Source organism: Ammodytes marinus (genome assembly GCF_949987685.1).
Source record: "Ammodytes marinus genome assembly, chromosome: 4".
Lineage (NCBI taxonomy): Eukaryota > Metazoa > Chordata > Actinopteri > Uranoscopiformes > Ammodytidae > Ammodytes > Ammodytes marinus.
In genome coordinates, this window is record NC_137233.1 from 31,561,068 (window position 1) to 31,573,805 (window position 12,738).

The following is a 12,738-nucleotide window of genomic DNA, read 5'->3' on the forward strand; positions in this document are numbered from 1 at the left end:
AATAGGGTTTTATTAAGTTTCATACTATATAGTAAACAGTGGCCACTGTCGTTTTATTTTGTCAAAGTTTATCATTTTTGGTTTGATGTTTGATTTTGTAGAGTTTAAGGGTTGTGCATTTTTCAGGCTTCAAGGGATAAATGTTGAGATTCTTTGGTGCACCGTATTTACGGTGCAAGGAGGGATATGTAGTGTTCTGCAACATTTATGTTATATTAAAATAGGTTAGTAAGGTTTGAGGTAATACAGAAAAGCAATAACTGCACCACAACACACACAGGTCACACAGTGACCTTACAGACGGCAACAACAACTGTTGCAGACACAGCAGAATATAGGAACACGATTGCGAGACCTGGCCTCTATTAAAAGCACACTATTGCTAATAAGGCTTGATATAAGATCTGTCACACACACACACACCCCCACCCCATACACACACACACACACATACACACACATGCACACACAGACACACACACACACACTTGCACACACACACACACATTCACACAGACACACACACACATGCACACGTACACAGACACACACACACACCCAGACAGATAGTGTATTTAACCAACCGCCTGCACTAGATCGTGGCCTTGGCCTTTGCCTACGCCCGAGGAATGAGGACTGCTGAGGGGGGTACTCCTTACCCCCAGAGTTGAGGCTAGATAACTAGGACAGGGTAGGATGAGATCTGAACTATTGTAATGAATAAGTACCTTTGTGTTCATAGTAGAAGTTGTCTACTAAGCTGATATCCTGTTATGTCAACCCTTCAATAAAGAACCCGTTAGACCGATCTCCCTCTCCTCCGTGTCTATCTCGAAGCCTGTGAGATGTCTCCTTCTCTCTCAAGTAATATCAAATGTAGGTAAACAATTGGCCCCCTCGGCCACGATGACAACACATTGTTTACACTACACTTTCTTCAACAGTTTCAAATCTAGTTCAATTGTATTATTTTTTCTCACCCTGAATAGGGTGGGTGAGTTGTGGAGCTCTCCTCTTTTTCCACATTTGTTGTAAAATTCATCCTGGTCATCTCTTTTGCAAAAACAGAATGAGAGAGGTGCTTTCACGTGATGAGGAAACACATGTTTGAAATGTATTATTATTACATTGACCTATTTCTTTTTAAATTCTCACCTTGGTTTTTACGGACAGCCGCCACTACATGATGAAATTCCTCTGCCTCGTTTTCGTTTGCAAAGTTGAAGCCTACCTGGTGGCCCTGTGTTCAACACAGAGAAATCCACCTTGAACCAGTTGATATGAGCGTGTTGCATTCACTGACACTTTACAAACAGGGTCACTTACATCTGCAGGGAATGTGTGGAAGAAGGAGCGAGTTGCAGTGTACTTGAATGGGACATACAGCTCCTGCTCCCACAGTAACTTTGCACGCTTTGTTCAAGGACAGATATAAGGCAAGGATAAATGGAAAGGAAGAAATGAAAGGGGGTCATGAACAGCTATTACAGTAGTAGCATTAGAACAATTACAGACACTCCCATCAAGGTATATGTCTCCATGTTGTTACTAAAGGAAATTGTCAATGAAAGGAATTAATACAAGCTGTCCATTGCAGATAACTGTACTCAAATGCCAAATGGGCTAAAAAGGTGTATTCGATGTAAGTAGTGTCTCCCCATCAGTTGTGCGCCTTGCATCTTACCTTGACACAGTATAGATGCAGGAAGTAGGAGGGAATGGACTCGTCTTCAATCAGACACACCACACCACAACCCAAAGCACCCCAGCCCGGTCGCTCACCCTGGGTCTCTTTGGCCACTAGTACTTGTGCTACTGTAGTTTTGATCAGCTGAAATACACCATTAGTTGTTATACAAGTCATGATAATGGAATGCCCTTATCAAACTCTTATGTGTAAAGCAAAGTGTATCAGCAGAGCAGCTTACAAATAGGTTTAGGAGAAGCACAGAAATGTGAAGGAAGTTGACTCCCACTTCCTATTTTTCATTATAAGAATGGAAAGACATTGATTGATTAATACAGTGGTTGAATACATTTAATTTAATTCACCATTATCCAATCTCCAAGGTACGACTTTCATATCCGAAAAGCTTTCTGGCTTTGTGGTTGAGCCAGTGATGCACATTTCCCCTTACAATACAAATTTTTTTTGCAACTGTTGTTCCGTCTCCATCTTATATATTTTTTGACTTACCCTGTGTTCCAAATCACATACTTTTTCTTTTTACTATACTACATACTAAAGAACAGAAGAGTTTTAGGGCCACCGGAGAGAAGAAAAAAAACAGTTAACACAATTGACTTGCATGTATTTGGGACACCCTAAATCTTTTTCTGGCATACTAAATAGTAGGGAAGTATGGGGATTGGAACGCAGGATGAGTGTATCCTGTGAGACACAGATATCTGATGTGGGCTGAAGGAGATTATGGGGTCACAGGATTAAAATCTCATTGTTTTTTGAATAATGATTCACTGTTATATCGGTGACACACAGCTATACCTGTCTACGAAACCAACCGCAATCTCTTCTATCATTTTGGAGCATTATCAGGTATTTTTTTGGTTTACAGTGATAAAATAAATGTTTTTATCTCATCAAAAAACAGTCAATCTCTGTTGTGAATGACAATCAACTTTTCTGTGTCATCTGCAACCGTCATCAAAAACAGCAGCTATACCTCTATAATTCAAATCAATTCTATCCTTCCATTGGATCATTGACATCTCCTTTATATTTTGACAGTGGGCTCATTTTCAATTGTCTCTTATTTCATATTCATAATTGACCTATTTCCTATTTCCTGCAATAAAGAAGGTGTACATCTCATGGAAAAGGATGTAGGCCTACATGCAAACATCTTTCAGGTATCTGCCCTGGTAACCTGGTGTAGCGTGGAAAACACAAACAGGAGATACTAACTGCAAACAGCCCTCACAGAAAGCCCATTCATACAACAGGCTTCCTCTGATGGATGTTACTGATTACATGAACAACAACCACATTTAATATATAAAAAAAAACAAGTGCAGTGGATAATGTTTCAAAGAGACGGACATCATATTATAGAAGAGATCCTATCCAACAAAACTACATTAAAAACATCCACTTATCAAGTATTCATTATGAAATATCGTTAGCCTCATAGCACAATTGCCTAAATCATATTTACTCTATAATCTACATTTACTCTACAGCTACTCTATTCTACATCTACTCTTCTCTACATCTACTTTTCGTTAGCCTAATAGCATAATTGCCTAAGTCATATTTTAAGGGTTATAGAGTAGGGTAAAGTAGATGTAGAGTAGAGTAGATGTAGAATAGAGTAGATGTAGAGTAAAAGTAGAGTAGAGTAAATATGATTTAGGCAATTATGCTATGAGGCTAACGATATGTAACCAGTAAATACCAGTTCAAGACATGCAGGGAAGTCTCAGGGAAATGTGTGTTTTACAGATACAGTCATATGAAAAAGTTTGGGAACCCCTCTCAGCCGGCATTATAATTTACTCTGCTTTCACAAAAAATATATAAAAGTGGTATGTCTTTAATTTACCAGGAACAGTTAAGTACTGGGATGTTTTCCAAACAAAGATTTTTTGAAAAGCAGTATTTGGTTGTATGAAATAAAATAAAATGTGAAAAACTGGCTGTGCAAAAATATGGGTACCCTTGTAGTTTTGTTGATTTTAATGCCTGTAACAGCATGTAAAACTGATGATTTTAAACACAAAGTTGGTTGGATTATGTTGTTAAGCCTTGAACCTCATATAATTGTCTGTTTAATCATGAGAAAATGTATTTTAGGTGCCTAAATGCAAGTTGCACTTCTCTTTGACTCTCTGCTGAAGTGAGACAGAATGGGATCATCAAAACAGCTCCCAAAAGATCTGAAAAACAAAGATTGTTCGTTGTCATGGTTTAGGGGAAGGCTACAAGAAGCTTTCCCAAAGGTTTCAATTGTCAATTTCGACTGTAGGGAACGTTGTCAGGAAATGGAAGGACACAGGCATAGTGGCAGTTAAACCCAGGCATGGCAGACCAAGAAAAAAACAGGAGCGGCATAGGTGGAGGATTGTGAGAATGGTTGCACACAACCCACAGATCACCTCCAAAGACCTGCAAGAACATCTGGCTGCAGATGGTGCATCTGTACATCGTTCAACAATTCAGCGCAATTTGCACCAAAACATCTGCTTTTTATAAAGACCAAATAACTTAAATTTTGTCTCATCAGTCCAAAGCATTTTCTTCCAATATGAAGCTGGTTTGTCTAAATTAGCTTTTGCATACTCCATGCAACTGTATCTGTGGCGTGGGCGCAGAAAGGCCTTCCTTCTCATCACCCGGCCATACAGATGTTTTGGTGCAAATTGCACTGAATTGTAGAACCATGTACAGATACACAATCTGCAGCCAGATGTTCTTGCAGGTCTTTGGAGGTGATCTTTGGGTTGTGTGCAACCATTCTCACAATCCGCCGCATATGGCGCTCTTGTACTTTTCTTGGTCTGCTAGACCTGGGTTTAACTGCAACTGTGCCTGGGTCCTTCCATTCCCTGACAAAGTTCCTTACAGTAGAAATTGACAATTGAAACCTTTGGGAAAGCTTCTTGTAGCCTTCCCCTAAACCATGGCAATGAATAATCTTTGTTTTTAAGATCTTTTGGGAGCTGTTTTGATGATCCCATTCTGTCTCACTTCAGCAGAGAGTCAAAGAGAAGTGCAACTTGCATTTAGGCACCTAAAATAAATGTTCTCATGATTAAACAGGCAATTCTATGAGGTTCAAGGCTTAACAACATAATCCAACCAACTTTGTGTTTAAAATCATCAGTTTTACATGCTGTTACAGGCATTAAAATCAACAAAACCACAAGGGTTCCCATATTTTTGCACAGCCAGTTTTTCACATTTTATTTTATTTCATACAACCAAATACTGCTTTTCAAAAAATCTTTGTTTGGAAAACATCCCAGTACTTAGCTGTTCCTGGTAAATTAAAGACATACCACTTTTATATTTTTTTTGTGAAAGCAGAGTCAATTATAATGCCGGCTGAGAGGGGTTCCCAAACTTTTTCATATGACTGTATTAATCTGAAGTGACAGTAAGGACGTGAACTGACCTTACAGTGAGGTTGGAGCATAGTGAAGAGAAGACCTTTCTCACGCATTGTCAGGAGATCACTCAATACATGACATCCAGGAGTCAGACTCAAAGCCATCACACGACTTGTTTTTTCCCCTTCTGCTCACCACGACTGTCCCTGCCTCATCCACTGAACCCACTCAGCATAATACGTACAGTGTTTGTCCCTCACCGTAACTGCTTTGAATTGCAGTGTGTCCAGTATAGCTGGTAATCATGCAAATTAATTTGACATATTTGTGCTCTCTCTCTGTGTGTGTGTGTGTGTGTGTGTGTGTGTGTGTGTGTGTTGATCATTTTTACACATTTACAATGTTAAAAGTACAAAGTGTCTCTTTCTAGTTTGCGGGTTCAAACATTTAGTTTATGGAAAGGTTTATATGGAATAGCCCAGTTTAGATGATGTGTGTTCTTTATAAATGTGTTCTTAAGGGACATGTTAAACACATACTTCTCTCTCTCATAATCTACTACAACTAATTAGTTTACTTTAAAGGAATACTAGGAAACATTTGAATGAAAAAATAATAGTCACACAACAATAACTGCTCTAAATGAATTATCTCTTCTGCCCCACTAGAATGGTAGGTTGTTTATCTGAATAGTCACCCCCCCCCCCCTCTCCACCACACATTTTAGTGAGGCTGAAGTGATCATAAAGAGGGATTATTTTTGTATGACTCATTAATTTAATTTGTAATGAAAATGTTGCATGGTCAGCCTTTAAAGCTACTTTGTGGTTTGTCTGATTATATTTTATTATTTCCACACAGGGTCTATTTTTTGTCTCATATACTGCAAACAACATCTCAGCATAAAACTTCCTCTCTGTTTTTCACTGGCAATAACATGAGTAGTCCAAGAGGTTTTATAATGCTGCCAGTATCAAACAAACGGTGTAAAATGAGGTTCCCTGTACAAAAGTGACAAAACACGCTTGTAAAACATAAAAAAACAAATTTTTATTTTAAAAGGTCAGAGAAGTACCATTCCAAAAAAAAATTAAATCTATTAGATTGTTTTGAGTGCTGTGATACAAAAATGAGATAAAAGTAAGTAAAATACAATAAGTGACATTTAAATGGGAAAATACTGCTCATTTTTGGCTTTCATTGTTTTAAACTGATTTTTGTCAAATAATCATTTTCGCGTGCTCTTCAGAAAATGTGACTTCTTTTTGACTGTTATTACACACCACTCCTCCTTCTCCGCCATCACCCTCTCCCCCTGTGTCTGCCCCTCCTGCCGCCGGCTTCATCCGCCTCTTGTTGAGCAGAGGGTTGTTGGACATGTCCAGGTCTTTGATCTTCACCTGGTCGTAGTCCACACGCATGGTGGCCAGGGCACTGGTCATTTCCTCCTGTTGGGAGAAGGAGACATTTTGGCTGTGTTCCAATACCCATACTTCCCTACTATTTAGTATGCCATAAAAAGATTTAGGATGTCCCAATACATGCATGTCAATTGTATTAAGATGAAAATACATAAATGCCCCACTAACTCCAATAGCATTTTGCAGTATTTGTCTTTATTCTTGACATTTCTCAACTTTCATGAAAACAAATCTTCCTTATTTGATTTTTTTCTCTCCTGTGGCCTCTAAAACTATTCTGTACTTTAGTATGTAGTGTAGTAAAAAAGAAAGAGTATGTGATTTGGAAGGCAGGGTTTGTGTCATAATGCTGGTGCTATACTGCCCCCTCGTGGTCGTATGGTGACATTAAACAGCTCTATGGTTAGAGAGGGTCCCACCTTCACATCGTCCCACAGCTCCTTGTCCTCTGTCAGAACACGAGAGGTGTGGAGGGGTGTTGGAGGGACCACCATCGACTGCTGCAGTGCAAGACACACACAAGACCCACGACAATGTTATGAATAAAAAGGGGGATAACATACAGGTCTTTAGACTCAGTAACTGCCTACAGAGTGATAACTTACACTGATCCAGGGATGGTTCACAAACTGTCCAATGGTCATCCTCTCATTGGGTTCCGTCTTCAGTAACTGAATGATGAGCTGTTTGGCTACAGGGACGTAAAACACAACACAATCAAACAAAACTAATTATTGAACCCAATAAGTCTTTAGCGCAATAGGGACCTACTTTATGATGGTGTTGTCTCTTCTGAAAACTGGATGTTGCGCTTGTTGTTCAGCAGCAAATGTCAAGCATGTTTGGGACAGTGCAGCATGCTACATTAAGACCTGCATTAATCGGCTTTTATTTGCCACAGAACTTGGCACATTGGAAACAAGTTGTAAAACCTATCGACATTAGTTCTTATGGTGAACTTATAGCAACAGGTTGATAATTTACAGATCCAGCAGTTACCCAGAAACACTTTCATTCATTTGTTTTTCAGTCATGTTTTTCCGGTTCCATATTCACTTTTGGCATAAACAAGCCAGAGCTTTCACATTGCGTTGATAATTAAAATAATACTATTGATGTACGGCTTTATATTGGAATTTATTTATTTGTTTTCCATATGTATTCATGGCTTCCTCTTTCTGCTCATTTTACAAAGTAGAAATGTGCACTACCACGTTAGAGTGTGGATACTGAATGTGGATTCTCCCCCCCCACCCTTATTTATGAATTTTACGTCTGAACTGGAGCCCCACCTTCCTCTGAAACATCAGCCCACTCAGGGTTGGGGAACTCATACTGGCCCAACCTGATCCTCTGCTTCATGCCCGGAGAGATGGCCTGACCTGTGTTTGAGTAGAACGGAGGAAAGCCACACAAACTAGAAAACAGGACAGAAGAGAGGAGAGGACAAGACACCACATTGCACAGTTTATTGCACATTGTAAATATTTTTCATCACATAGCACATTTCAAATTAACTTATGTACTTTTTACTTTCTATTTTATTTTATATATACTGGTTTATATTGCACGGGAAATTCCTTTGCACTACTTAGTATTTAGAATGTATATTATGTAAATATTGTTTATGTTTATCTTATTTAACTCTATTTTATTTTATTTTATCGTTCCTACTGCACTGTGGGTCAGAGATAAACGCCATTTTGATTCTGATGTATGTCTTGCATATATCAGAACTGACAATAAAAGACTTTGACGTTGACTTTGACTTGACCAGGATAAATACAAATGTTACATTAAGTTTAAATCAGCCGCGGACGCACACGATGATACTCACAGAATGTACATGATGACTCCCAGCGACCACATGTCACATGACTTGTCATATTTCTCTGGCCCGAGCACCTCCGGGGCTGAATGGACAAATAGACAGAGAAGACAAAACGCATACAATAATGTGGAGATGACAGACACTCACTGCAGCCACACACACAGACAACATGAGCGTGCAATGACAGCAACCATATCAGACAACTATGCCTGTGTAAATATTACATTTATAGCAAAATACTCACATCTGCTTATTTCACTAAAACGCATGACGGCAACCAACTCACCGACATAGTATGGAGTGTAACAGGGAGTCTGGAGGGAGTTGTGCAGCTCCGTCTCCTTAGCGAAGCCAAAGTCAGTCAGTTTGAGAGTAGCGTTGCTCTCCTTGGTGGTATAGAGCAGGTTTTCAGGCTGTGTATGAGCATGAGAGAAACACCTTAGATATTATAACAGCTATACACAAAACCTTCCTACATTCTCTGTAAATAATGAATGTGCCAGCAGCAGAAACACAATACCTTTACATCCCTATGAGCAATGTCCATGTGGTGAAGGTACTCAATGGCCGTGCCGATGTCATGCATGATCTGTGACGCCTCTGACGCGGACAAGACATGGCAACACATGAAAACATGGAAAGAAGAAGAAGACGACGTAGAAAAGCCTGAAATGTAAACGTGCTGAAAGTGAACTCTACCCACTCACCTCTCTCTGTGAAGGCCTGGTCCCCTCTGGCCTGAATGCGGCTGAACAGCTCCCCTCCCTCCATGCTGAATCCACATCAACACAAGTCAAGTCAACTTTATTTATATAGCACATTTATAACAGCCGAGGCGGACCAAAGTGCTGTACAGTAAAATAAAATACATTACGTCCAAAACATCAATTCGACACATAAAAAGCAAAACATTCAAACTAAATTAAAAGACAAAACAATAGTAAAAAGTTCTAGTAGACACTGCTGGGATATACAGTAGGACGCTCTCAACTAGAGATAAAATCAGAGGAAAATAAGTGGATAACACAAAGACATGAGAAGTGGGGCAGCGACAGGGAACCACAGTTCTCCACACACCAACCATGGTTTGACAACAAAGTGAGTCATTGTGCCACACAATTTACTGCTCAGATGAGCCCAGTCTTCTGGTAGACTCAGATGACTCAAGCAATGAGGCTGCAATAAAGGGGGAAAGAAACACCCTCCAAAAAAACTGAATTTATACAGCAAACCGTTGTGTTTAATGTGCACAATAAAGTAACACGAATATAAGTTTACAATTATTTTATTTTTTTTTTATGTTAAGACATTACACATCCATGTGGTGGTCGGGGATGTAAATGAATCCCGACAAGTCTATTGTGTGGTAAACAAACAGCAAAACGACACAGGCAAACAGTCTGTACGCGATCATTACCAACTGGTGTCACTTTTGTTTTCACGTTGAGTCTGAGTTTTACTTCAACAAATTACGAATGGGAAGTAAAGTATATCCACAGGAGAAAAGCTCAAAACTATAAGTATTTGTTATTTCTATCCAAACAATATGAAACGTTAATAATATGTGGAGATTATGTCCGAAATAAATCGATTTTGATGCAGTCATTTCTATATACAAAAAAATACTAGTGGGAACTGGTGTAAAAACAGGCTGTCAAAGGATGTATGAAATTGAATACATTCCAATGTAACCATTGACTAATAAAGTAACTTAACTTAATGTATGACTTTTTGTCTCTGTTATTCAGCTAAAAGACAGTTTTCAGATTCACAAACGAACACCGTAAAAGTTATATTGTAGAAGAAAAAAAAATTCTTGTTTGAAAGCCTAACACATAAGCAGACAGTACATTTGCTCACCACTCCATGATGATGAGGAGACATTTCTTCCCCTGGTGCATGTTCTCGTACAGGCTGAGGATTTGGACGATGTGGGGGCCTCTGGAAACTCGCCAGTGCAGCTCCACCTCCCGTCTGGCTTTAGGTGTATCATAAAGGATCTGCTCCATGGCACAAAAACAAAACAAACACACATATATCAATACAAGACTTCTGTGGCGTACACAAGCATCATTGTACACCTCTTTGCAAAACCACAGTCCCTTTATGCTTATTAAATTTAAAGAATAAAATACAAGTCTGACTGAGATCTTTGTCAAGGAATCAATAAACACAAACAGAGGCACTCGCTCATCATTAGTATAGTGGCCTCTATTAAAGCTGTTCATTTAGAGCGGTTTGTTAGCCAAGCAGTCAGTTCTGGAGAGGGCATTAAGATTGAAGCCTTAGCCTGGCGACATGCTCTTCTCCCTAGCTCTTTAAAGACACAGGGCTGCAGCTGTGGTCTCGCAGACAGGGGGAGGAGGATATCCTATTTTCCCAGACATACAGACCCCGGCTCAATCCCTTGTGGACATAAGAATGAACTCTAAGCACCGGAGGAGGAAGAAAAGGCTCCGATAATGAATGTATGAAGGTGTACATTTTCCTCCAAAGCCTCTATACGCACACATCAAAATATCATCACTCAGAGAATTTAAGATTTACCAGTGAGAGCTGGCTATCATACCTTCTCTGTTGTGGCGTATACCACCAAAGAAAAAATGGGAAGGGCACTCATGGGGCTGCTGCTCTTCCTGTTTGTGTTTGTCTTAAGGCTGCCTACCGACAGCTTTATTAAACTCTAATATTTCTCGTAAGTAATATTTTCCAAGTTGGCTAATGGAAAAATCCTTGTAAACATTCAATAGGGTGGATAATTCTAACTTGAGATCATTAGAAAAAATAAAATACACATGTTTTTTTTCTGTTTTCAAATGTCAAAGGCACAGTTGATTGTGTTGAAGGATTGACAGAGCAGATCATTGTCCACACGAGCATGCCAGACAGCACATCACTATGTCTAGCAGACACATCCACTGTCTGGCCAGCCCGGTGACTGACCGTGCGTTCCAATCCCCATACTTCCCTACTATTTAGTATGCCAGAAAAAGATTTAGGATGTCCCCATACATGCACATCAATTATAGTATGCTGAAAATACAGAAATGCCCCCACTAATTCCAATAGCATTTTGCAGTATTCGTCTTTATTCTTGACATTATGAAAAAAAAATCTTCCTTATTTGATTTTTTTTCGCTCCCTTGGCACTAAAACTCTTCTGTACTTATATACTAGTATGTAGTGTAGTAAAAAGAAAAAGTATGTGATTTGGAACGCAGGGTAAGTTTGCTTCCGTCACATTACTGCTGCCATCTTTGAGTTGATCATTTGTGTGCATCACAATAAAAACAAACAAACCAAACTCAACACAACACCACACAAGCATTACAGAATTTAAATTCTGGACTGATTTCCAGTTTGAGGCTGGCACCATTAATATCACAGGGAGGAAAATTAATAATGGATAAGTGCTCTCTTTCTTTCTTTCCAGTGACAGCAGCCAGCAGACACACACACACACACACACACACACACACACACACACACACACACACACACACACACACACACACACACACACACACACACACACACACACACACACACACACACACACACACCTTCAAGGCACATTTCTCTCCCGTTTCCTTGCAATAACATTCCAGCACTTTGCCATTGATCCCCAGGCCAAGAACTTGAGCGGTGATTTTGTAGTCGTCCGTCACTGCGTTTCTCCTAAACTCCACTTTAGAGTAGGCAGGTGGCGGCGGGTCAGTGAGGCCGCAGCTACCCGAGTCATTGTGGTGCGCTGTCCCGTACTGCGCAGTAGTTGGAGTGACCGACTGCTCCCCCTGGTTATTATGATGCATTATTTTTGTTTGGAAAAACAGCTGTTGCGGAACAAATCCTATCAGTGTCTGCCACAGAAAATATCCAGTGTCATCCTAGTTCATCCACGGGCCCGAGGGGTTGTTAACTTCAACGCCAGAACATCTCGGTCCACTTGGAACTATGTAGGAGCAAAATAGGATTGCAAATCTATAAAAACCTCCTGTATACAAAGAAGGGCGGAGGTCTGAAATCGCACCGTTACATTGCTACAGAGAAGTTTAAAAGATGCCACTTGACTTCTAGTTGTAGGCTATGCGTAGAGATACCAAAACACACTGAGAGAAAAAAGAAAATGTCACAAGAAAATCTGGTACCACTGCCCTGCCTGGTCCTCATCACGTTTATCGGCCTCCTCCTCCTCCTCCTCCTGCAGAGAACACCAATCTCTCCAATTCCCCCTACGTCAGCGCGGTGCGGCTCAAAATTCATTTTCTTAAAGGAACAGCCACGCGTAAATACGCACGACAGGGTAGCCTAGCATTGGAGAGAGCAGAAGACCAACAGCTAGGACCAGAAATGAACGTTAACAGTGTGATGCATTTGGTTGGCTCTTTTCTTTCCTTCCGGGACTACTGATGATAT

At 40.0% G+C, this 12,738-nt stretch overlaps 2 protein-coding genes across 2 annotated transcripts; both read right to left on the bottom strand.

The window, feature by feature from the left end:
* Window positions 1-281: 281 nt before the first annotated feature.
* Window positions 282-5,246, bottom strand: LOC307249793 (actin nucleation-promoting factor WAS; the record flags this gene model as incomplete). Its single annotated transcript, XM_080026645.1, has 5 exons — window positions 5,136-5,246; window positions 1,685-1,831; window positions 1,327-1,413; window positions 1,156-1,240; window positions 282-313 (listed from the first exon to the last, which is right to left on the bottom strand). Exons 1-5 carry the CDS (start codon window positions 5,232-5,234, stop codon window positions 282-284), a joined length of 450 nt encoding a protein of 149 aa, XP_079882771.1. The 5' UTR covers window positions 5,235-5,246.
* An 855-nt stretch (window positions 5,247-6,101) lies between these two features.
* Window positions 6,102-12,509, bottom strand: LOC307249551 (MAP kinase-activated protein kinase 2-like). Its single transcript, XM_080026330.1, has 10 exons — window positions 11,886-12,509; window positions 10,183-10,322; window positions 9,030-9,094; window positions 8,843-8,922; window positions 8,609-8,735; window positions 8,329-8,404; window positions 7,784-7,908; window positions 7,097-7,182; window positions 6,911-6,991; window positions 6,102-6,518 (listed from the first exon to the last, which is right to left on the bottom strand). Exons 1-10 carry the CDS (start codon window positions 12,132-12,134, stop codon window positions 6,291-6,293), a joined length of 1,257 nt encoding a protein of 418 aa, XP_079882456.1. The 5' UTR covers window positions 12,135-12,509; the 3' UTR covers window positions 6,102-6,290.
* Between the last annotated feature and the right edge of the window lie 229 nt (window positions 12,510-12,738).